General features: G+C 41.8%; 6 protein-coding genes and 1 non-coding gene across 14 annotated transcripts; 2 read left to right on the top strand and 5 right to left on the bottom strand.

Moving 5' to 3' along the window:
- Window positions 1-39: 39 nt before the first annotated feature.
- Window positions 40-2,487, top strand: LOC129581441 (splicing factor 3B subunit 6-like). 2 transcript variants are annotated; one of them, XM_055472510.1, is made up of 5 exons: window positions 40-171; window positions 254-352; window positions 554-672; window positions 1,909-2,047; window positions 2,129-2,487. In XM_055472510.1, the coding sequence occupies exons 2-5, from the start codon at window positions 329-331 to the stop codon at window positions 2,210-2,212; spliced, it is 366 nt and encodes a 121-aa protein (XP_055328485.1). In that variant the 5' UTR covers window positions 40-171; window positions 254-328; the 3' UTR covers window positions 2,213-2,487. The 2 variants fall into 2 exon arrangements, with proteins under 2 accessions (XP_055328485.1, XP_055328484.1); XM_055472509.1 differs by having other exon boundaries at window positions 50-352.
- On the bottom strand, window positions 938-1,043 carry LOC129581505 (U6atac minor spliceosomal RNA). The gene has a single exon (XR_008689511.1). It is a non-coding gene; the product is annotated as a U6atac minor spliceosomal RNA (small nuclear RNA).
- On the bottom strand, window positions 2,465-6,982 carry LOC129581437 (X-ray repair cross-complementing protein 5-like). Its single transcript, XM_055472498.1, has 17 exons — window positions 6,717-6,982; window positions 6,482-6,595; window positions 6,201-6,393; window positions 6,028-6,088; window positions 5,793-5,921; window positions 5,567-5,731; window positions 5,253-5,367; window positions 5,058-5,196; window positions 4,891-5,003; window positions 4,416-4,628; window positions 4,187-4,338; window positions 3,851-4,114; window positions 3,598-3,758; window positions 3,377-3,492; window positions 3,221-3,317; window positions 2,967-3,106; window positions 2,465-2,800 (listed from the first exon to the last, which is right to left on the bottom strand). Exons 1-17 carry the CDS (start codon window positions 6,729-6,731, stop codon window positions 2,780-2,782), a joined length of 2,208 nt encoding a protein of 735 aa, XP_055328473.1. The 5' UTR covers window positions 6,732-6,982; the 3' UTR covers window positions 2,465-2,779.
- A 244-nt stretch (window positions 6,983-7,226) lies between these two features.
- Window positions 7,227-11,381, bottom strand: LOC129581438 (dolichyl-diphosphooligosaccharide--protein glycosyltransferase subunit STT3A-like). Its single transcript, XM_055472499.1, has 15 exons — window positions 11,222-11,381; window positions 10,957-11,149; window positions 10,833-10,883; window positions 10,629-10,760; window positions 10,300-10,445; window positions 9,953-10,150; window positions 9,721-9,831; window positions 9,465-9,545; window positions 9,077-9,386; window positions 8,728-8,978; window positions 8,468-8,656; window positions 8,213-8,251; window positions 7,965-8,145; window positions 7,588-7,776; window positions 7,227-7,530 (listed from the first exon to the last, which is right to left on the bottom strand). The coding sequence occupies exons 2-15, from the start codon at window positions 11,129-11,131 to the stop codon at window positions 7,385-7,387; spliced, it is 2,199 nt and encodes a 732-aa protein (XP_055328474.1). The 5' UTR covers window positions 11,132-11,149; window positions 11,222-11,381; the 3' UTR covers window positions 7,227-7,384.
- A 503-nt stretch (window positions 11,382-11,884) lies between these two features.
- LOC129581439 (uncharacterized) lies at window positions 11,885-14,678 on the bottom strand. 7 transcript variants are annotated; one of them, XM_055472502.1, is made up of 5 exons: window positions 14,626-14,678; window positions 14,158-14,414; window positions 13,411-14,016; window positions 12,675-13,321; window positions 11,885-12,468 (listed from the first exon to the last, which is right to left on the bottom strand). In XM_055472502.1, the coding sequence occupies exons 3-5, from the start codon at window positions 13,661-13,663 to the stop codon at window positions 12,106-12,108; spliced, it is 1,263 nt and encodes a 420-aa protein (XP_055328477.1). In that variant the 5' UTR covers window positions 13,664-14,016; window positions 14,158-14,414; window positions 14,626-14,678; the 3' UTR covers window positions 11,885-12,105. The 7 variants fall into 7 exon arrangements, with proteins under 7 accessions (XP_055328477.1, XP_055328481.1, XP_055328479.1 ...); XM_055472506.1 differs by lacking the exon at window positions 14,626-14,678 and having other exon boundaries at window positions 12,675-12,811; window positions 12,884-13,321; window positions 14,158-14,452; XM_055472504.1 differs by lacking the exon at window positions 14,626-14,678 and having other exon boundaries at window positions 13,411-13,669; window positions 13,771-14,016; window positions 14,158-14,452.
- Window positions 14,208-17,221, top strand: LOC129581440 (integrator complex subunit 12-like). The gene is made up of 8 exons (XM_055472508.1): window positions 14,208-14,750; window positions 15,077-15,282; window positions 15,370-15,458; window positions 15,562-15,905; window positions 16,135-16,333; window positions 16,552-16,647; window positions 16,737-16,827; window positions 16,894-17,221. Exons 1-8 carry the CDS (start codon window positions 14,713-14,715, stop codon window positions 16,944-16,946), a joined length of 1,116 nt encoding a protein of 371 aa, XP_055328483.1. The 5' UTR covers window positions 14,208-14,712; the 3' UTR covers window positions 16,947-17,221.
- A 229-nt stretch (window positions 17,222-17,450) lies between these two features.
- Window positions 17,451-22,691, bottom strand: LOC129581432 (elongator complex protein 2-like). The gene is made up of 16 exons (XM_055472494.1): window positions 22,402-22,691; window positions 22,231-22,336; window positions 22,012-22,118; window positions 21,468-21,696; window positions 21,116-21,192; window positions 20,834-21,041; window positions 20,577-20,672; window positions 20,356-20,459; window positions 20,136-20,258; window positions 19,881-20,042; window positions 19,394-19,576; window positions 18,939-19,080; window positions 18,749-18,879; window positions 18,231-18,551; window positions 18,011-18,135; window positions 17,451-17,919 (listed from the first exon to the last, which is right to left on the bottom strand). Exons 1-16 carry the CDS (start codon window positions 22,528-22,530, stop codon window positions 17,688-17,690), a joined length of 2,475 nt encoding a protein of 824 aa, XP_055328469.1. The 5' UTR covers window positions 22,531-22,691; the 3' UTR covers window positions 17,451-17,687.
- Window positions 22,692-22,755: the final 64 nt, after the last annotated feature.

Below are 22,755 nucleotides of genomic sequence, written 5' to 3'. Positions count from 1 at the left end.
CCATACGTATCGTGTCGTTGGGCGAATTGTAAACGTTTTTCGATTTCTACCTCTTTTTTCTTCACTCTTCCGCTAAAAAATTAAAAATAGCAAAAACAAAAATCAATTACTGTAGGTTTGTCATTTGCCGTTTATGTTGTCAGAAAAGGGTGTTTCGACCGGGGCAATCTGGTAAATCTAACAGTAAACATAGTTTTGAAGCTTCTCCATTTTTGTTGATTATCTAACACTAACTGGAAGAATGTGCTGTTAGAAGCACGGTCTTTTGGAAAACCACCGCAAATCTCCTGCCTTTCCTGCTTGTGTTTGGCAGTAAGAATCATTCGTTATGGCTCTTCTACAAAAAGCAAAGGTAAATGAGTACTTCCCCCTGTGGGAATTCGAACATGGTTTTTTATGTCTTTATTTTCCGTAGTTTCGAAAAAGATGAACGAAGAATAGTTGTTTATTCAACGAAGAGTAGTGATTTCGTGGAGCAGTCATATTGAAATCAGCGCAAAAACTAGCGTAAACGTTCTGCATAGTTTTTGATTATTACAAATTTCCGCTGTAGGTGCGCTTGCCGCCGGAAGTCAACAGGATATTATACGTTCGCAATCTCCCGTACAAGATATCTGCGGAAGATATGTACGATATTTTCGGAAAATACGGACCGATCAGGCAGATACGAGTGTAAGTAAAAGAAAGTTGAAGTGGCTGTAGTGCGTTAGCTCGCTTCTTTGGTGTTATTTATGTGAAAGGCGCAGTAATAATAAGTTGCTTACATTTTCTGATTTTTCCCCATAAATTTTAAAAATAAAAAAATCATTGTTTAATGATGTTTTGGTCGTGTGGTATAGCTGTGTGAACTCTGAGTTTGGTTCGTGGTGGTCAGGACTCAGGACCTTATCAGAACATCGACTTGACAGTTTAAAAAGTATTTTTCGCAGTTTTGTATGAAAAAAATTGGGTACGGGAGCCGCGAAGTAGGCGACTGTGCCACCCCGTATTTGTGTCCATCCTTATCAAGGGGAGTGCTGAAAAGCTCTCCTTTTCTTCGACACAAATTGAATACGGCTGAACGCTCTTATATAGCGCCATAGGATCCAAATAATGCGAGGTCTTTTAAGCCCCATTCCCATGTCACGTTTTCTCAGCTTTCAGATCCGTTAGCAGTCAACTTTAACTGTGGATGGATGCTTAAATTAGCTGTTGACATTATCAAATCTTCGTTCTTTCTTAAAACTGTACAGGTGCATTTATTGTGCTCCTTGCGTTTACAGTATTATCGTTACTCGTTAGGGCCGGTTAGGCACACCGATTTCGAAAAAAGTCAAAAAAATTTTTGAACGTATTTTTGTGAGCGATGCTCATCTCGGGAAGAACTCTGGAAGAGTATTTATCGGATCAATTCACTTTAAAAATTTTCGCTTTTTGCTGGTAATTCATAGCTACAGAAGTAGTATTTAAAATTATTGTATCGTATTACAACGGCCGGTTATGGCTGTTCTAATGGGTCAGCGTTCCACGATCTTTATTCTGTCGGCTGTTAGTGGGAAAGGCTGGCCCGTGTGACCGTGTCGGCGATAATGCTGACCGGAAGCTGTCTAACGTTGTAATACAGCTGACAATTTAAAGCTGGGATGCACGGTCATCGCATTGCGCTTAGGCAATGTTACGCAAGGTCATCTCAAGAATATATAAAAGCAGGTACACACAGCAAGCGAAGCAAGCTGAAGAGCAGAAAACGCGGGGCAGGAAATATGCAAGAAATTAATTAAGTGTTTTGATAACTTGATACTCAGTTGCTGCACAAACAAATTGTACAGTACACCCATGCACAGTCGATGCACTGTATGAAATACTTAGTTTTATTGCACCCTGTTAATAAGCACTTCCCCTAAAATCTTTTATTTTCTGTTTTTTTAGGGGCAACACTCCAGAAACCCGCGGGACTGCCTTCGTCGTGTATGAGGATATATTCGATGCAAAAAACGCGTGTGATCACCTTTCGGGATTCAATGTGTGCAATCGTTATCTCGTTGTCCTCTATTACCAGTCTAATAAGGTACTACTCAAACGCGCAGTGATAAAGACCGTAATTATACGTAATTAATTCTAGGTTTTGTAATCTGCTTTGTTTTTTAAGGCTTTCAAAAAGATTGATACGGAAAAGCAAGCTGAACAACTCGAGAAAGTGAAAACCAAATATGGTTTGAAAACAGCAGCGTGACGTTTCTTGGGATGCTTTTAGAGCTTTGTGCACATCCTTGCTGCTAGATTCCCCGACATTTGCAAATACGCCATTCCAAAAATTTATCGAATGGTGGTGTTCAATTTGTTTCCAAAATCCAAATAATGTATTGCATGTTACGCGCTCGGCGCTACTGGGAATATCTGATGAACCTGTCAATTTCTGTACTCGTTGTGAGAATATCAGCTGTGGTGTTCGCCTTCAAGGAAAAGTGCGAATACTAGCTTTAATAAAGTACGTTATTTTATTGTAAATGTTTATTACTTCCAAATTAAAGCGTTGTCGCAATAAACATCATACAATACTAAGTCATTCCTTTCTTACAACATCAAACCGATAAAACAATAGAAACCACAACCATGGTTTTCTTCACAGCGTTAACGCAACGAACGAATCGCAAAACACGAGACTCGCAAAATTATTTTCTGCTTTACACGAGACAAAGAATACGTATGTAGCAAATACTTTTTTGCTTCACAGTGGCTCCATGAAACATGACAGGAAGAGCGGGAAAACGACTCTGGAACGGAACCGGCGGACTCCAATTTAGCTGAACATTTCATCGAACTGCAAAACACAGATCCACATGAACAGATCTGAGCCATATCATGAGACATGAGCATATGGTCAACACTATACTATAGCTACGAGTACACATTATCTTACTATACATTTGTAGAAGTCCGAAAGTGAAAATTATAGAACGATCTTCATTCGAGATTTTGAGACCTACCATATCGTCCTCTTTAGCGGCAACTGGAATATTCTTCTTTTCCTTCGGCACCTCTTTGCGTGACTGGAGAAATTCTGTAGCCTGGTGGGATGACACTGTGCTGCTTGTCAATTCGGATTTCGATATGAGGTTGAGGTTTTCTACAATGTTACCACAGCCAGTATTTAACCATCCCCACACAGCGAGTAACATACCGCAGTAATCATGCCTGTCGCCATATTAAAAAAGTCTGTACAACAGTGTTAAGCGCATACTTGCGACAATCTTATTCCACACATCATCGAAATTCTTCTCCAATAGGTCATCTTTGAAAGATCGCAGGAAATCATTGAATGAACCGGGTAAATTCCGCTAAAAATGTAAAACGTCCATGAATTTCGTATATGCGGTAAAGAAAACCGTACGCCTACTTTGACAGACTCTTCCCGCATAGCGTACAACAACAGGATCACTTTATCCGCATACACCGATCCCTCGAAGGTTTTGAAGATGAGCTGGTTGATAATCGCAACCGCCTTTTTCATCACTGTTGAACAAATCAGAAATAAAACTAATACTGTATCGTAGTAACATCTACGAATAACCCGAAAAGCTTTAAAGCCGAAAGTTGAATCCGAAAAGAAAGTTCTACCATTTGCAAAGTGCCCATCATCGGCTTTGCTAACCATCACCCGGAAATCATCAGCCGGTGCAATGGTACCGATGTTCTTGACCGTATCCTGGGCTGCCTTGGAATCATTTTTGGTATCGGATGCGACTACACTCGAATTTCCGTCATCACCAGGATGCGCTCTAGTCATGACGAAAAAACCAACAAAACTTAAAACACCTCAAATCTTTTTTATACTATACAGATATAGTACAGACTACAGATATGGACTTACTCATCTTGGAAAACGCCGCCGTTTTTAAATCGTGGCTTGGTTTCGACTTTTTTCATCGGGAACAACCCTGTCATCTGCTCCACTTCCGCTTTCGATAGCTTAACCAATCTATCTGGCATACGGAGTTTATCCAGTAAACGCTCGTCTAAAGGAGGCACTGGTTCGTCAGGCTTAAGCGCTCTAAACTGCAGAGCCAAATATAAACGTTGCAGATATGGATTGTTGATCTGTTTTGGGCTGGTAGCTTCGAATTCGTCGTTATCTCTGCAGATACAACGAAATTCGATCAGTAATTTAAAAAAAGGTAAGAGCAAAAGGGTTCGCTGCAGAACGTACTCTGTCAGCGTTAGCTTGTCAATGTAGGCATCCATGGTAGTCAATTGTTCGGCGTTCGGCTTCGTGTTATCCTTCTGATCATCGTCGGTCAGTGATGGAAATGTGAACATACGGAGATCATCGGCAAACGGTAAATAATGGAAGTACAGTCCCTGCAAGTGCGATGTTATGACGCAAAACTTCAGCATTAAACATAATTCAAACCATTACGCGGATATTTTTATCGTACTTCGAAGTGTTCTTTTTCATCTTCGCGTATGTGTGGGGAAAGGGATACCAGTTTGGGGGCACTGATGGCATTGTATCCAAACCGGGCAATAACAACGGCTTTCTCTTTTTCCAGGGCGTGCACCAGACCGGATAGCGCTTTCTGAGCGGCTTGGTCGCCTTCGGGTGCTGTCATCACTTTAACATCACTGCCCATATATAGATGGTTTTTCACCTAGATGAATAATTCAGTTATCATACTATTTGCGTCTCTTCGAAACAATCTGCATTTTGCACAATTAATGTTGCACGTCTGACGTTACAAGTACAGTGCAAAAAGTACGTACATGTCATCATGAAAGCTTTATTTTGTGCGATTTGTTGTTATCTGCGTTCTTACAGATCGATCGCTTTTAATTTCCTATACTTCTACTTCTTTTAAGCTTTCGGCTACACTTCTTTTAAGTATGGCTTGTTACTAAAATTACCCCATTTACCTCATCGGCAGACGCAAATCCCAGTACTTTAAGGCATTTCCCAATATTTGTGAATTTCATGGATAACTTATCGTCGGCTGTGAAAGGAACCAATGTGCTACCGTATTTATGTCCTGCAGAAAAGAAAAAATTATAATCAATCAAAATTCCTTCGACAAACAGCGTACCCTCAATCACGTCTTCTGGTTTGATCTCTTCTCTCTGCAGCCCTTTTTGAATGAAGTATTCGACTGATTGCTGAATGGGATTATTTACATCTTGGGCGATGGCTTTCTTCCAGGTCTGCTTAGGCGCCGCTAGTTTTACCTGAAATCAGCACTTTGTTATTTTAATGCCATGCAGATCGCAAGGATGTGTCCCACCTCTGAATACGCTACAACGGGAATTTTCAATGTTTCGCCTAGTTCCAATAAGGCTTTCCATGGCGTTGGTCGGACAACACGAGTTGTAAATTCCGTTGAATAAGCCACTGCATCTCTATAAATTTATAATATCAACGCATTTTTTGCTTTCATAAACGATCAGTCGTAAAAACAGAAAATCCAATGCGAAGCGCATTATACGATATTTGATGCGCAGTTATTTATATCTCCATGCAGTAAACTGACAGCAAACTAAAACTCAGAGAATGAACGCTGTAAATTCATTTTCCAGGTTCAAAAATCGTCATGCTCACTCGTAGGAATAGGATTCTTTTGTGTCCTGTATTTTCAATGAAATCAGTTTCTCGAATAAATGATTCATCATTTTAGCGGCATCACTGAATCCCTTCGCTTGTTTCCCGTGCGTTTTATCATTTCTGACAGCCGGTTCCATCGGGCCAGCATCCAGATCACGACCACTACAACAGCGCGCTGTCAGTGAAAGATCAAGCCAACAAATCATGAACGAATCACTCGTACATCAGCTGCAACACGCCGACATTGGCCTGCTGCAAATCTTTGGCCAGCGTGTCCACTTGCGAAGTGCTGAAGGCGGTGGGAGACTTCAGATTACTGAAGACAACGATTCTTCGGCTGGCAAACCGCTTCCTGCAAAAGGAAAAAATTAACGTATGACGAAAAATCAACGATAAAAACGAAAGATATCTAGTCAATGCAAAATCGCTGTTCTTTTTTTTGGGACATTTTCCTTTACCTTTTCGACGCAGCCGCATCTTGTTCAATAATGTCCAGAGCCACTCTAATAGCGTCAAATACTGCAAAACATTCAACGCTACGTACTGCCGAATGGAAGGCAAAATGAATAAAAAAACCTGTTACTAATAAACTGTTTCTAACAATGAGCTGTAATCAAAATTAAAATCGTACCATCGCCTTGGATAGCTGTCGGCTGGTCCTGGTTGACCATGGATTCCAGCATTTCCCAGCTAACTAGTTTCAGATCTTGCTCGGTTTTAATGTTGTCGTAACGCTCATTCGCGACATCGCTGTTCAGCCGATTTTCGGTTTCCTCAGATCCGCACAGAATTAGGGCGAATTCATCTTTGGATTCCGTGAACAGCTACTCAAATAAGCAAACCATGAAACCTCAAGCAATCTGAAGAATCCAGCAAATAATTATCAGCGAGATAATTCGAGCTGGAACTCACTTTATTGTGCAGCATTCTCGTCATACACGTCGTTGAGACTTCCAGCGCAGTCATTTTCCCTTCCACTACGTCTTTCATCCCCGCACCCACATCCAGAACAAAAACGGTTGCTTCCTAAAGTTGCACAGCGATTTAGAGAGCGGCGAAGATTCAACAGCCGTCAGTGCAGTCATCTAGATATGTACTTACTCCAAAGTCACAAGAATCAATTAGCTGCGCTTAAATACCAACTTACTCTGTTCCACGCCATTTTGGTAATGGCAAGTCGATCAAATAAGAATATCCTTCTATTCAAAAACGTCTACAAAACTGCAAAGAAACGGTGCAGAGTGAAAATTGCGTTAAAAAACTCGCTGCTTTATAAAATCCCCCTTTGTGATTACTGATGAACCATAAACCTGGGAAATGCTCTTAAATAACTCACACCGCGCGGCATATAAATACGAATACTACGCACTGTACGAAACAGGAAACTCCGCTTTTTGTTCGGGCGCCATGCCCTGCGCGACTCGGGCTTTCTATACGTGCAATGCGACTTGTTATCATTAGGACACGTCAATTTTGTACTGGACTGTAGCGGGAAAAAAAACTGCAGATTCGCCGTTGTAACACGTCTCTGCATGTTTTAACGTGTTGAATGACTCAGCAGATTACTCATCCGACGGAATCTAAAATCTACGTAGGCGACATGGGTCCCGGGTGAGGTGAGAAATATGCTAATTGAAGGACAATCAAGGTTATGGAATATTTTGAGAATTTTTTTTCAACAATGCGTACAATATAAAATCAGAAACAATTAACAATCTCCCTCGCCAAAACGGCATAAAACCAACATACAAATCCCACGATCAGCTGACAATGCTTTGAAATGATTGCACAATTTCTTGGCAGAATTAAAAAAATTCAAATTCCTCTGTTAGGCATTTTCTTCACTCTGTAGATACGCACGAGCCAGTGCTCGGAAGTAAAGGCTTCTTCCAGTTTATCCAGTTCAAAGTCCTTGTTACCAATCTCCACATTGCGCACGCGGTCGTATCCGGGAGGCTTGCCTGTAAAATGGAGTACGAATGAAACACTAGAGCTGCAGTAAAACACCATGAACTCACCCCCTTCAGTGTAAACATCGCCGAACCGGTAATAACACAGTTTATACATAAGACAATTCAGCAGAGTGGGAGATCCTTCTCGATCAACGCGGAACTCTCCGGACGGCGTGTAATAATCAGTTTCCTTAATATCAGCACCTCTTTCCGTACTGCCTCCGATACGTACCATCCACAGAAACTTGTTGATATCTGGAAGAAAAGCCCATTAAGTTCCTGACCAATTTCCAAAAAATAATAAACAATTGCAAGGGAAAGAGAAGGCCGAAAAAAATTGCAAAAATTTAGTGCAAAGCAAAATCATAAACTTGCAAATGTCGTGAAAAAGATTACTGGCTGCTCTTGACTACTGTTAATTTGTTAACATTCGGTATACATACCATCAGAAGAATATCCTGTCAGCCCGCCAAATATCACTAGCACGTAATCCACATCTAGTTCCTGCATTATCTTATACGCTCTGTCCTCTGGACGCGACATGGCTTGCCCAACTTGTGATATGTGTGTATTATTCCATGTATTGTTATCCACTAGAATAGTCCGATTTGCCATGGCCGTAATCTGTAATTATTATTTTCGGTTCAGTCCAATTCAAAGCACACTGCGAACTGTGTTAATGCAAACTTACCTGATATCCATAATCCCACCAAGACATAACTTTCGCATCCTACGAATAAGCAGAACAATTTTAATCTAAGATAATCAATTTGTTGTCCTGTTCGTAATAAGCAGCTCCCTAGTATGTAAAGAGATCTGGAATAGGTCAAACAGCCACTAAAAACAATCTAGCGAGGAGAAAAATTGGACACGAGATGGTGCATCTCGGCACAGAGTGCTTCTCGCATTGCATTCCATTGTGTGGTACGAAAACTGTTATACGAACCTCATCTGTATTCATCCGCAACCAATAGTATGCCTCTCGAAAATCATCAAAGATAATCCGATCGCCATGACCACCACGTGCTGATAGCACGATCGAAGGACTACTGTAAGCTTCCGAAGTCACCCAGATACAGTGCCACGCGTATGACGCCAAGAAAACTGTCATCATGCAACACACAGCGGTTCCGATCTAAATAATCGGAAAATTACGGAAATTAATCATCTGAACTACTTTTCTCAAGTTTATCAGAGAGAACTCACTTCGCTCTTGAACCAGTAACTGGTCTCTCCGCCTTTTTTCCCCTTCTTTTCAGCGGAAGTGTCCGGCTCGGAGTTACGAGCATAAATATGAAGGATGGAAGAAATTCCGATACCCGAGAGCACGCACATAACAGGAGCCAATACGAGCATCAGACGCACCATGACTCCGGCAAAATAAATGCTCGTCACACCGTACATGATGATGAAAATGTTGGCATCGGTCAGTTTCTTGAAGCAGTAATACATTCCAACTGCAAACGTTAGAACATTTCGAAATTTTCTAAATGTTACATGAAACGGTTGAATCGCACAACAAACATCGCTGACTCATGCTCTTTCCAGTTTATACCTGGAAACATAAAGACCAAGAGCTGCAGATCGAAGTAGAACGATGACCATGCAGTCGGCTGATGCTCAGAGACTGAGGCGATGATGGGGATGTTGTTTTTGGCGTACGATGGATCCAACAAAGAGTAAAAGCGTCCAGTCCAAGGAGCAATTTTTCCCGAAAGGGATAAGATTAATCCGGCAACACCGATAACGCCCACAAACACCATAGCAACTGACCGCAACAAAGTTTCAAAATTTTCCTTGGTCATTTTTGAGCGCAAATACTCCACAAAGGCATATAGCTGGCAAAGTCCAAATACTCCAAATGCCTAGTTCACCACCAAACGGAATTGCAATAAGAAACACGCTGCTTTATATACAAAAAAACGAAATTTAAAATATCTTACGGCCATATGCTCGCTGGACTGCACAGGCTGGAAGCCAACGAACGGGATCTGCATGGACAAAATCGTTCCAATGCAGTAAACCTGAAAATATTAAGGCATGTTTCAATCGGGCACGCTTGACAACAAGAAGAAAGTGACAAGCTTGGTTCGACGACAAAATTTTCTAGCATGATATGATTAGGCACAAAACCAGGCGGATCTGTGCATTGTACGTTCATGCGACCAAAAACAATTAGAAGTTAAAAAAACAAATTACCGTTGAGTAGGCCACGTATATCCTGTGTGAAAATCGTCCGGTGAAGATGAGGGCCAACACATGCAGGGGTATCAAGTTGATCAAAAAGACGTAGCCTCCCCAGCTTGACACCTGGCGACGGCAGATTAGCGGGTATTAAGTAATAATAATAAATGGGTATGCAAAAACACAGTGAATTCGAAATGATATTACATGTATCAGAATTCAGAATCTCTGAAAAAAATATCAGTACCATGTAAAAGTAGGCAAGAGCACACGCAGTCGACCAATAGATCGATCCGGTTTTGACTGACTTAATCCACAGATAATACGTCAGCAGCATGCAAAAAATGGCAATGCCCTCGTTATCATATGAGCCAGCCACGGATCGTGAAATATACCCTGGGACGATGGAAATCAGAGCGGCGGCTACTAAACCGGCACCGGAATCCTGCGTAAAAACACATCTTATGAGTGCACTCATCTTATCAGTGAACCGAAAATTGGATTGATTTGGGCTGTTTTAAGAAAAACCAAAGAAAAACTTACAACAGCGCAGCGACCTTGTACTGCCGTTACAAATTGAAAAAAATACGATACCTTGAGTTCCTTGGTGAGGAGGTAAGTTACGATGGTGGTGAAGCTGGAAAACAGTGGCGCGAAGAACACGCAGACGTTTCGCACATCGATACTGACGTGCAATGCGTTCATGATGTAGTGCAGCGCTGAGGCGGTCACCATCAGCCCTACCGAAAAAATAACTGTATCCACACAAAACATATCCAAACAGCAACAACCATTCAGAAGTCTGTTCTGCGTGGGTACACTTTTGCGAGGGTGTGATTTTACACTGACTAATTTGCAGTCAGCATGTCGAGCTCCTCGCTGCACGTTTTCGACCGAACACGATGCAAACAATCTGAACTCACCTGGATAAATAGTCCCACCGATAATGCGTCCCAGAGGGTACCAGGCACGGTCATCGAACCAGTTGTGAAATTTATAATATCCCTCTTCGGCGAGATACTTTGTGGTGCGATAATTAAAATAAGGATCAAATTCTGCAAACAAGAAAAAACAGAAATAAGTAACTGCAATGTTTTAACACTGTCAAAATCTGCAAAGATGCCTACCGTGAATAACTGATTCATATCGCAAAACTGAAAACAATCTTGTGCTAAAAGCTGCAAAATATTTGAATTAGAAAAAACATGGGCAGAAATCGAGATGTGCATGAAACAAGGAAAATGCACTTACACATAATACAGCTGACAGTTAAAATTAAAAGCTTTAAATAGGTTTCCTGCTGTTCAGTGGTCAGATTAAGGTATTTGGATAAAGAGTCCTTGGATTTCTGGAGCGTGAAAGTGTTGCCATTAGTCTGGGCAGCAGCAGGTCCAGCCGCGCTGGAGACAGGATTCTGGCGAACCATGGCGCACACGCGAAGAGCCTACAGCATCCACAGCTTCACAGTAATGCAAACCATGCAGCATCGCGCTTGAGTCAAAGCAAAGAATATTACCTACTGCCCTGTTGGGCTGAGTATGCCACAATCCGCTTCCGAATCGTAAACGCTGGATCTTTAGGATGAAAAGATAAATATCCAAAGATTAATTATTATTTGCACTGAAGCCAATCCATGCGCGGATTGATTTAAATTTTGACGCAGCGTCGCTGCACCGGCCGCGGTGAAAAGCTGACGTGGCTGTCCACATCGATACGGCCACTGCCGTACCGCATCTTCGGTGTACAATTGTAGGTGTCTGTACGGCTACGGCGTTACGTACAGTAGACTGGTCGTGCCCGGAAATTTTCTTTTCTTTTGGCGACCTTTCGAGCTTACTCGTTAGTCCGATACGTTACAACGCCTTGGCTTTCTCGCCTTTACTAATAGTGAGAAATATTAAAAGTTAGATACTGTCGACATTCAAATACTTGCACTAACCGCAGCCGATAGAAACAAACCACGACTGGCATCTGACAGATCACCTGCCAACTCGGTAGTTGGTCAGCTGGCAGTTCGTTTGCGTACTTACCGGTTTTAAGAATAAGATACTGGGCTTCCTTCTATTTTCTGTACTTACGAGTTACGGTTAGACACGTAACACACTTCTTCCGCGCCATTCCAAGTTTTTCGTACGTTACCACTTTTATTGTTAAAACGCTTTGAATGTTATAAGCTTGTGCTAGAACGGCATTTGCAGTTGAATTTACACATCCTGCTATGTATAACTTTCCAATTCGGAACTTTAACAGATGGTTACAGATCTTTAACTCAAGAAAATGCCGGCACTGTCAGTGATGTGAGAAGGAAGCAATTTTTGTTAAAAAACAATTGAATGGGTCATAAGATTTACGCTATATATGTCATAAAACCAAACGACTGTGAACGTAACAGAATCAAATTTATAACAGGTAGAAAGTACGCGACCGGTTCAGAGGAGCACGTTTTTTCCAGGTCACCGTATAATCGATCGCAATACTCCAGAATCGCGTCAAAGCAGGAATTCGCTCCATCCGGATGTGGCCCGAGATGACCGTATCCCGCCACACCTCGAATTGCTCATGGGCTGGCAACGACGCCACGGTCTGCATCCAGTGTGTTGGACGGGACTGCGGTCCGGTGGAGAAGCACCATCCGTTCGGTAAATCAAAGAATGCATCAAAGTAGAAGACGAAGCTGCAGAAAGTCGCGTGCGCGGGCGCGACGATTCTAAAATCCGCATCGACTTTGACTTCGTCCTGCTGGATGTAGTACATATCCACTGTCTGCAATGGGATTATCAACAGCAGTTCAAACGGTCTAAAAGTTCTAAAATTAATGCAAAACATGAAACTCCGTAATAAAATACATGTAGCCATTAGCGAAAAAAGAAAATTATAATATACAAACAGTGTAAGAAAATCTGTTTCATAATAAAATGCAATGTTCACCACCATTACAGGTCTCATTAATAACCGTGTGTTAAACCAACCTTCAACTCTGCGTGATCGGTTATGATCTTTTTGAAAGATGCAGTACGATTGGTAGCGAAACTGACATCGGCCTCAAGCAGAAACGACAAATCCACCTGATCCATCGCTTCTCTCATCAAATTAGCCAGTTTTTCAGCTAAAATCTCACGCATTCCGAGATCAATTCGTGAAAAATTATTTTTATAAAATCCGCTATGGTCTGCTTTACCGTTCGCAGGATTTAACGCTGGGTGCCGGGCAGACGCCGATCCAGCCACTTTCAGCACGAACACATCCGGCAAAATGAAGCCCCCAGAACGCAGAAATCGCTGCCGGGCCACGATGACCGAATCCAGCATAGACTCCTTGAACAAGGCGTGCCCCATCCATTCACTCACGATGACGTCCACTTCCTTCGTCCCGTCGGGAAATTCCTGGAGATCTTCGATCCGTTTGTGGATAACGGTAATTTTGTCTTCCATTTTATTGTTCCGCACCAGCAGTTCCGCTTCGTGAATGAATCCGCAGGCATCTACAGCATAAGCGTGTTTGGCGCCCCCTTCTTTAATGGCCAGGACAGATAAAATGCCACTTCCGGCGCCAACATCCAGAACCGTCTTATCTTTGAACAAATGATAATTTCGGCCGAAGGCCATCGCGAAAGTTCCTAATATCAACACAGCAAGGTGAAATCGTTTAACAAGTGATACTGCACTGCAGAGCGCTAGAAAAATGTAACGGAAAGTCGCCAATTACCAGTACGAACCGCGTCGTTCACCATCGTGCGGTGCGCTTCCGGATGCTCATACGAAGCAAAATACCAGGTATTTAACGAAGCGGTCATGGGCTCCGCCGAGCCAATCACTTGCTGCTTCCTTTCCTCTTCTCGTTCGGCTTTTTCTTTAAGCTGAGCTATGGCAGCTTGCAAGTCCAGCGTGAAATGTGGATGAAATTTCTGCTTGTATGGTCGGAGCTTTTGCATTGCTGTTGGTTTCGGTAGGGAATCCATCGCAGCCTGAAAAGCCGTTTCCGATATAGATATGATATATTTACTGTACTCGTTGACCCTAATCACTCGTTGAACCCCATGCAGACAGTACGGTCTACACAGCACACCCTGTTAAAAATTGTACAATTTACGGAAAAAAGCACTTCCAAAGCTCCAGTTGTCCAGCTCCAGCTGAAAATGCTTTGTCTGGATTATGATTATGTCTGCAAGACTGCAACACATTTTTCTTCTGTTGCTCTCCTGTCTCCTCTCAATCCTCTGTGCATTGGTTCCAGTCGTTCATTGCCACCTCTGGTGGTTGCCGCGCCACAGCCAACTCCCTTGATAGGCAGTCAAAGGCAAAAATTTTATGCCTACAAGAATCAAGATCGACCGATTTACTTGCTCATTTACCGATTTACGTCAAATTTTCCGAAGGACGTAGCGCTGCATACGTCAACGGGTATATATATATATATATATATATATATATATATGTATATACGAGGATATACCTGTAGGTATGGATCCATGTCGAGTCATATTGTAACTTGTAAGTTTGTAACACAGGACAGACAGAACGTTTACTGACAATAGAGAGAAATTTACTGTAAACTCAAGAGAGACAGAAATGCTGTAACTCAGGATGGGCAGAGATGCAGAGGCAGAGGTGGAGCATGTATGTGAACAGTGAAAGAACGCACTGAATGTCATCGTCAGTTGATCCAAAGTTTCAAGCACTAGTTTTTCGTTTACCTTTCCATAAAACTTCCTAACCAACATCTCAGAAGATAGAAAGAAAAATTTGACGCTTTTGATCTCTGATAAGTGTTTTTTTGTGGGGAACCAAGAAAGTTATGCTTGTTTTGGTTTCTCGTAGACATAGCATAGGGTGCAAGCAACGCCTCCATCGGACGGACCTATGCTAAGTCTACGAGAAACCAAAACAAGACTAACTTTCTTGGTTCTCCATAAAAACCTACTTTCAAAATATCAAAAAATTCTAAAATTTTATTCTCTATTCTGAAACATTAACTGGGAAGGTTTGTTGAAGTGACAACGAAAAACTGATGCTGCAAGTTTTGGAGATAGTGGCAGTCGGAATCAGGTACTTACTCGTACGTCGTACCCAAAGTCGAGACTAATACACGTATGCGCGTACGCGAGGTGGTTGCACTTGCCGCAGACTATTTCGCTAAAATAGCCGTCCAGCTTGCACTCAGGCAATCTTCCCACAGAAGTTTTTTCCAGTTATTATGTAATAAAACCCGTCCTTCGGAACAGTCCCCACGGGGGGACGCCCCGCTAGGGTTTTGTAATAAATCACTGTAATTTTTCAGTGTATTATTAATAAGTTCCATCATTCTCATACTGCGTGTAGATTTTTCAGTTCTAATACAAATTTAATAAAATTTTCATCGAGTGTATAACTAGAATGGAGGCTGACGTAGAAATGCGGCAGATCACGAGTGCTGCACCCGGAATGGCAACTGAGGATCCGTCAACTCTAAGCGCAGTTCCTTTGAGTCAAAATGTTGTTCGACCCAACCGAGCATCTTCTCCGGATTTCCCGACACATCCATCTCCAGAGATGCCTCTTTGGCTCACTAAATGCCTTAAGCTGCTCGCTTTGCATACCCGTAAGTAACGTTTTCTGTGGACTCATTTTTTGTTTGCTGTAAACACATAAATTTCATGTGCGACTTATTATTTGTATGCCATTGCAGCTGAAGCTGGCGAAGAAATTGGGCGCATGATGGATGAAGCTTTGGATAGGCGCTCAAAATTGGACGAAGCCGCCGCGTCCGGAAATCCGGTATTACTTCTGTTGGAATTAATTACAAAAAGCGTTTGCCGTTATTTTGTAAATTGTTGCTCCTCAGCAGCCTTGATTTTTGCATGTGTCGCTAACTTTACAGATGCCCAAAATCATTCCTCTCGCCAAAGCAGCGGTCCCTGGAAAAATTCCCGCTGCACCGGTGGTGAAGAAACCGGACTTCCCGGCGAAAAGCAAACTGCCAACGAAACCCGAAGGCCAGCCGATGGCCAAAAGACCTAAATTCAGTCCGTCATCCACTCCCGTTCCTCTCGGTCCGAAAAGTTCCTCTGATCCGACTATGGCTGCCTCGGTCTCGCCGGCGCTGGACGATGATGCCTCTGTGGAAGTGCTGGTGTCGGGCACATCTGGCGACAACGTGGACGACACCGAAGTGGAGACGGATCTGTCCGCTTTGCTCGGCGAAGATGCGTGTACTGTGTGCGGGTGTGTAGCGCAGTAGCGGTGCTTGCATTTGGTGCAATATCACTCACTTTACTGTGCATCTGTTTCACCTACGGATGCCATTCCTAAAATATAAACGAGAAAAAAATATTTTAACAGTTATTGAAATCGCTGTTTTCGATTACTTTCATCAGGTTACAATAGCATATCATAGTCAGAATCTTTTTTTTTTCACTAAAAACTGCAGCTCAGAATTCCTCGTTTTTTTCAGAGAGACTAATCAGTCGAGTGGAAATGATCTGCTTAAGTGCTACGAATGCAAGAAATATTATCATCAGCTGTGCCACAAACCGCCTCTGGTTGACGTTAATCCAGATGACCCGCGATTCGTATTTTACTGCAGCGAATGCACGAAGAAGCAGAAGAAACAGTCAGAAAAAGCGGAAGCCAAGCCCCAGTCTCCGACAAAGGTATCTGTTGTGGTTGGGGCAGAGATTTTGTGCTCCGAAACATAGTTTGTCGAAGTTGAACATTGTCTGCAGGGCCGGCAGAGTCGAGGTGTTACACGCTGGCAACATGCCATCGTGTCTTACTCCTGACCTTTACCTTGTTAGTTGTATTCAGTTAGCGGAAGATTCACGAAGGTAACAGTGATTTGTGGTTATTTATTGACATATTGTTTTTCCAGATTGTGCCTATTCCATCGAAACCGAAATCAGCTGCTGCATCAGGCCTAACACCGTCGAGCAGTTCGTCACAACTCTTTAAACGCGCTGAACCTAAGGTACGATATGGTTGCCTTGCTTTCATTGATGTCGGACATTTTTGCTTAGTAATGCCGTCGAATAATTACTTAATATCGGTGTCTTGCAGGCGACTGTAAGTAATATTTCCGCTACCGGAGCTGGATTAGCGAAACTTGCTGCCGGTGCGAAGACCGCTAAACAACATCGCGGCGATAAAGGTACTGAAAGTGCATTACAGTGATATACTATTGACGTTCTGATTGCTTAGGCATTCGTTTTTGTAGATGCTAAAAAAATTAAACTCATTGACCCACCAGCACCTCCAAAGAAAACATAAGTTCAAGATTTTCTCTGCTGATCTGCAGTCAGGAGATCAGTTGGTTGGCTATTTGGACTGTTTTGTCGACGAAAGTAGTTTATAAGGAGTTGCGCCCTTGAAAACTTTTTAACTGCCCGATCTGCTTCCCAGGTTGTAAGTTCCGTGTCTTTACATTAAATAAGTTGTCTCCGGCATTCCTTGGAAAGCTTCTGTGTTTCGCATTTTGTGACGCGAGATCTGCGAGTTAGATAAAGTGCTGACATGGTTTGTCTCCTGCGTTCCGACTCGATTAAAACTTGAATACAAATAAAATACATTAAATTTTGTTCAACACGCTTGCCGGTTCAACAAACTCTTAACCTAAAACCAGATAATATCTGAAAATTAAGTGATTTGTAACCGAAAATTGTAATTAACGAGCTGTTTATGTAATCGGTTACTTATAATTTCGTTAAAACTGCCATTTGAAAGTATTTGTAATGTCCAGTGTTCACAGTCTTAAACTTCAAATATGCGCAAATGTAACGCATATGGTTTTTGTTAAAGGTTATGGCTCTGGCTAATATAGGTAACTTATTCTGCCTTTCTGTCCCAAATTAAAATCCAATTTCAGTGACCAACAAACAATTTCAATTAGAACAATAAAGTTAACAAACCAAAAAAAATTCTATGCAGATGTAGTTATAATGATAACCGCAAGGTCCGCAACTGAATATCACACATACAGATGCAGCAGTATTATCAACGAAAAATATTTTGTCACAAGGTCTTGCGCAGTTTAAAAATTTTTACTGCTCGGTCCATTCCACATGTTGCAAATTTCATGAAAGTACAATTGCTGACTTCCGGCATCGGTTGGAACGCTATTCTGTTGAGTGTCTTGTGGTGTGAGTGGGACAAACTGCTAACATGACTCGGCTCCTCCGTTCCGGCGCGGTTGAATGTGAACATTTGTAAACTGCCGTTATCGCTTCCAACTACCATTAAATATCTAAAACAAAACAAAATCGGGAACAATAATCGGAATGGCAAAAGATTATACAACTCAATCGCAAGTCGGCAAAGGCAAAATACGGCGTTACCGTTCAGCGTCTCCAAAAAGAAGTTCTAAATCTATAGCTGTCACGGCTTCGGACATGGTCAATCGATGAACAAGATCTACTTTTGGATGATCAGGATCCTTGTTGCTGACATGGTATACAAAGATCTGAATAACAATGAATATGTCTCATCACATGCTCCACTATTTCGGGCTGTACGATCATGCAACATCATTACGCATTTTTGTGTTAAGCATATTACCGTTTTGTCACGCGATCCTGTTACAAAATATTTATCATCCGGTGTCCAGGCGCAAGTCCAGATAATCCGGCTTTGCTGTTGGGATTTATCAGGACGCAAGCACAACTGATATGGAACACCGTCATTTTGGCGTTTAAAAAGCGACCATGTACGATCGCGAGATACCGACAGTAGGAAATCGTCATTATGGGAAAAACACATTTGAGTGACCGTTAAAGCATGTGCGCATAAGCGACCAGAAAGCACCCAAGACGTACTAACAGCAGCATTGTGTGGCTGTTTAGACCAGAGGAAAATCTCAGCATGCTCCGGATGGTTGGCCTACGAACAGCGTGTCCGCTAATGCTTAAGCATACCAAGATAAAGATATTATTCTTATTCTCATTCATACTATTACCGCCAAAAAATGGTACCGAATCAAGTATTTAATTACAGCAATAAGTAGTGTAAATGTCAGAAAATATTTCCATAAACTACTGCTTTGCATTTACGATTAAATTTTTGAAACCTTTTTTTACCCTTGATGCAGAAGCCAACAAGGTAGCAGCATGGTTACATGCCAAAGTGGAAATTTCATAACCATGACCATAGAGCTTGTTGGTTTCCGGCCATAACGTGTTCTGTATCAAATCTTCTTCGGGTGGCGGGCCTATAAGAAATGTATCTCCAAATTTTTCAGATACACCGAAATTGTGAACTTCGACTTACAACTTGATCGCACGGGAACATAGGAGAATTCTGCATACCGGTCCGTCGGATGCCGTTGATCTCCTTGGCCCTCTTCTGCCGGCGACAAAGCTTTGTTGGATAGACCGAGAGCAGGAACAGCTGCACCCTCCGCTGCATTTGGCTATAAACATTACAACAATATTACACACAAATGCATCTAACCAAAGCAAAGCCAGCACGGCACAGAAGCTTATTCCTTAATATGAAGAAACAATCGGGAATTCATAAAGTATGGAAGTTTCGATTAGAAATTACGGCGTATAGTGAAAACGTAACAAGTACAGTAATGGTATGTAATTACAACTGCACCGTAGAACCATCGAATAGAGAACCATAAATGAGTTTGTGTGATCGCCCAAGCCGGTTCCTCTCTGTCAGTCTTGACAACCTAACACAGAGTTACCCCTTTAATAAAAATTAACTGCGCGACCTACCAGTTCTTTGTCAACATTGACTTTCGATATATCCGAAAAGTTTTCCAGGAAACTGCGAGGTGCTTCAAACAGTCGGATAATTTTCTCGTCTGCACCGGATGCAAAACTGAAAAATCCAGTGCTTGCCAAACAAACCAAATCATAACCGTGCACTTGTGGACGACTAATCTCGTGCCACTCTTCCTACGACGAGAACCAAGAAATAACAAACTGAAAAAATAATAAAAAAAATATAAAACAAATTTGCTGTATGTACCGGCTCGTACTCCTGGCCTTATGAAAAAAATATATCAATAAAAAACATAATTCAGCTAAAAGATTTCATGCAGAAAGTAAAGTAACGATATCAAGTAATTATTGAAAGCCGGATAAATCGTATTGACTTGAGAGCCATGGTCTTATTTTTAGACGCCGTCATAACGTGCTTGTGAGTACAGTATGTAGATTTGTGCTACGTTAGCTAAAGTTAGAATCATAATGTAAATACCTGGAACCGTTCGCCGTCCGTATGCACCCAAGGAGCATGCAGCCTAGTAGTCTGATCCTGACTGGTCGATAGCAGATAAAGTCCACGTGAATCCCAGACGATATCATTTACAGAACTATAGTGACCACCGCAAACAACGCCTGGATACCATGCGTCCGCTGACTGTAAAGTACACCCCGGTAACAAAACTGAAAACTCTCCTGTTCGTATGAATTTTTTACAGGTAATCCGAATATCTCTGCAACAAATAATCACCTCGTCGTATCTCCACATGTGCAGACTTCCAGAATAACTGTGCGAAATCAGGCAGTTGCCAGTGGGATCAAACTGACAACCATAAAACCCTAAATTGTTCCCACCGACTTCACCCATTCGCGCCTGTTGGATCACAAAATTTTTAGGTCAGACAATCCCAGTAGTCATCTGGCCTGCCGTGAATATTTCAATAAAATTGCGGCTAGCCTGAAATGCATACAATATCTGTCCACACACCCCCGGTGTCCTGTTGAGACTGCCAAACGATGATACTTTTGTCCATGGAAGCCGAGACAATTCGCAAAGGTTGGCTCGCGTCTTTTCCTGCAATCAGCAGGTATTACGTAATTGTAAACGATAGTTTAAATATTCTGGCTTATGGTACTCATCAAATATTAAAGTAAAAACATGGAGAGGAACAAGCAAAAATGTCGATTCTACCATTTGGACGAGCTGGACTCCAGTGAGCACCATATATCCATCCTTCGTGTCCAAAAATTAGTGTATCGTACGTGACTTCGTAATTGGCACTGGACCCTATGAAAGAAGACGAAGTACTAATGGCATTCAATTAAACCCCATGTCACGGCATGTGTCGCTTCACGTTCCCACATTAATGCGACACCGGTTAAACACAAAGTTAAAACTGTTTGTTTTGTCGAAGGAATTCAACAGCAACAATGTCAGATGTCAAATACCTGGGAGCCGCATAACCTTCTTGTTAACCTTTGCCCATAAATCGTCATCATCTTTTTTTTCTGGGACTGTTTCGTTTATCGTCCATAATCGTATGGTGCTGTCCTGTCCAGCGCTCAACAAATGAATAACTCCCAGCTGATCCACCCCCGAAAATTCAACACATCGAATCCAATCTTCATGCCCCGACAAAGCAGTCAAATTTGCAAACTAAATAGCGGAAGTTTGAATGAAATACAGGTCATACTTCCCAAAAGGATCAAACTAAAAAGTAGCCTCCTTACCGTTATTTCATTGTCGTTAATGCACAGCGTCGACAAATGAATTTTTCCGTCATCGCCTCCGCAAGCTAACAATGCATCTTCAAAGAACGTACACAGATTAAACTTTCTAAAGTTTCAAATAGCCTATATAAAGTAGCTGCATTGACAATAAAGTTTACAGATCTTATCTGGAACTTGGAGAGGGTAACTGTAAATTAAGGTAAAACAGATAAATGAAAAAAACCATAAAAAATTTAAGACGCGCAAATAAGTCTTACACGGGTTGGTTGTTAGCTTGCCGCAACTCAGTGTTCCAAAAACAGTTATCTTAGAGATACCGATCAAGATAATCCCATCGTAAAAAAATACGAACTCACTTGTTGTACTGGGCAAAACACCCAATCCAAGTCCAAAATTAATGTTCGCCCGAAATCAATGGTTTTGACGATTTCAAATCCAACCTTGTCTTGGCGATACCATAAATTGACCACGCCGTCGATATCAGCAACAGCAAGAAGACATTTCAATGTATCGCCGGGAATGTAAGTCGCCTTGCCCACTTGCAGCGCTGCTTTCGCTTCCATAAACTGCACCACCGAAAACTATATAATGAAATAACAAATTAAACTCGATTAAACAGAAGATATGCAATCCAGTCCTGCAACAATCCCATTTTTAATCTGCGGTCAGTCTTCATTGTTTACTGTTTAACACTTACGAACATGCACGTAGAAATACAAACCACTTCGTAAAATTTATGGCTGTAAGCAATAAAATTTTCCAAATTTTACAAATGGGTATGGATATACCAACGATTGCAATCTGATTGTTTAGATCTAATCTGTTTTCAAAACAACAGAACAATAATTATAAAAGCCTGCGCCTGAGATTTATTGTTATATATTTTACCGGTTTACCCTTCGATTTTCCAAGGAAACATCATTTCCACCAGCATTTTCAGCAGTCATCGACCAAATTACACACGTTTTGTCCGACGACACAGAAATAAACTCATTTTCTAATCCTACAAAGGTCCAAAATTAATTAAAAAACAAAACGAGCGAAATGAAACAAAAAAGCGCAGTCTATTCAGTTAAGCAATGCAATTTTAGAACTCGTACTGTATTCGTTCGTACCTGTCACACAATTTTTTATCCATCTGACGCAGTTCACTGGCTCACTATGATTTCGTAGAGAGTGGCGAGCTTGAAACCCCGGAGCAATTCCTTCTTTTATTCGGTCCTGTACAGCGGAATTCTATGTGAAAACAAACTGAATCAATTTTATTTAGAGAAAAATAAACTTACCGTAATGTGCGGATCACAAACGATAATATTGGCATCGCTAGCGTAGAGAAGAACTCCATTATCACCCCATGTCAAACAATGCGGTGATGTGTTGCAGCCAGCGCTCAGATAAATCAAATCAGTGTGCATTTCAGTTCGATCATAAGTCGGATTTTTTTCAATCTCCGTAAAACCCAGGCATCCAAATAAACCGACAATTCTCCACAACCCAAAAAGGATATTTCGAATATCGTCGAAAAAACAAATTAGTTTTAAAACCTCGAAAAGCAAGCACTTTGCAGCTTGCTCACTGCCGAATGCTTAACCTTCGGGCGTGCGAGCCGGAGCTGGAAGTGGGCGGCAGTGCTGTGCGAC

The sequence above is a fragment of the Paramacrobiotus metropolitanus genome, unplaced genomic scaffold (assembly GCF_019649055.1).
Source record: "Paramacrobiotus metropolitanus isolate TYO unplaced genomic scaffold, Prichtersi_v1.0 Parri_scaffold0000005, whole genome shotgun sequence".
Classification (NCBI taxonomy): Eukaryota; Metazoa; Tardigrada; class Eutardigrada; order Parachela; family Macrobiotidae; genus Paramacrobiotus; species Paramacrobiotus metropolitanus.
This window is presented reverse-complemented; position numbering and strand designations above follow the sequence as displayed.

What these genes read in the sequence shown, in the direction of transcription:
- LOC129581441 (XM_055472510.1), top strand. Translation starts at nt 329, where the DNA reads ATGGCTCTTCTACAAAAAGCAAAG. An exon ending in CTCTTCTACAAAAAGCAAAG is followed by an intron (nt 353 to 553) that starts GTAAATGAGTAC and finishes TTTCCGCTGTAG; the next exon opens with GTGCGCTTGCCGCCGGAAGT. An exon ending in TCTATTACCAGTCTAATAAG is followed by an intron (nt 2,048 to 2,128) that starts GTACTACTCAAA and finishes TTGTTTTTTAAG; the next exon opens with GCTTTCAAAAAGATTGATAC.
- LOC129581437 (XM_055472498.1), bottom strand. An exon ending in AAAGAATCCTATTCCTACGA is followed by an intron (nt 5,368 to 5,566) that starts GTGAGCATGACG and finishes ATAAATTTATAG; the next exon opens with AGATGCAGTGGCTTATTCAA. An exon ending in TGATGGGCACTTTGCAAATG is followed by an intron (nt 3,493 to 3,597) that starts GTAGAACTTTCT and finishes TTTGTTCAACAG; the next exon opens with TGATGAAAAAGGCGGTTGCG.
- LOC129581438 (XM_055472499.1), bottom strand. Translation starts at nt 11,131, where the DNA reads ATGGTTCGCCAGAATCCTGTCTCCAGCGCGGCTGGACCTGCTGCTGCC. An exon ending in TGCGGATGAATACAGATGAG is followed by an intron (nt 8,252 to 8,467) that starts GTTCGTATAACA and finishes GCTTATTCGTAG; the next exon opens with GATGCGAAAGTTATGTCTTG. An exon ending in GACAGGATATTCTTCTGATG is followed by an intron (nt 7,777 to 7,964) that starts GTATGTATACCG and finishes CTTTTCTTCCAG; the next exon opens with ATATCAACAAGTTTCTGTGG.
- LOC129581439 (XM_055472502.1), bottom strand. Translation starts at nt 13,663, where the DNA reads ATGGATTCCCTACCGAAACCAACAGCAATGCAAAAGCTCCGACCATAC. An exon ending in GAACGACGCGGTTCGTACTG is followed by an intron (nt 13,322 to 13,410) that starts GTAATTGGCGAC and finishes TGTTGATATTAG; the next exon opens with GAACTTTCGCGATGGCCTTC. An exon ending in CCGATCACGCAGAGTTGAAG is followed by an intron (nt 12,469 to 12,674) that starts GTTGGTTTAACA and finishes ATCCCATTGCAG; the next exon opens with ACAGTGGATATGTACTACAT.
- LOC129581440 (XM_055472508.1), top strand. Translation starts at nt 14,713, where the DNA reads ATGCTGCAAGTTTTGGAGATAGTGGCAGTCGGAATCAG. An exon ending in CCGCCGCGTCCGGAAATCCG is followed by an intron (nt 15,459 to 15,561) that starts GTATTACTTCTG and finishes CTAACTTTACAG; the next exon opens with ATGCCCAAAATCATTCCTCT. An exon ending in GATGCGTGTACTGTGTGCGG is followed by an intron (nt 15,906 to 16,134) that starts GTGTGTAGCGCA and finishes CGTTTTTTTCAG; the next exon opens with AGAGACTAATCAGTCGAGTG.
- LOC129581432 (XM_055472494.1), bottom strand. Translation starts at nt 22,530, where the DNA reads ATGCACACTGATTTGATTTATCTGAGCGCTGGCTGCAACACATCACCG. An exon ending in GAGTCCAGCTCGTCCAAATG is followed by an intron (nt 20,460 to 20,576) that starts GTAGAATCGACA and finishes TGCTGATTGCAG; the next exon opens with GAAAAGACGCGAGCCAACCT. An exon ending in TCAATGTTGACAAAGAACTG is followed by an intron (nt 19,081 to 19,393) that starts GTAGGTCGCGCA and finishes TAATGTTTATAG; the next exon opens with CCAAATGCAGCGGAGGGTGC.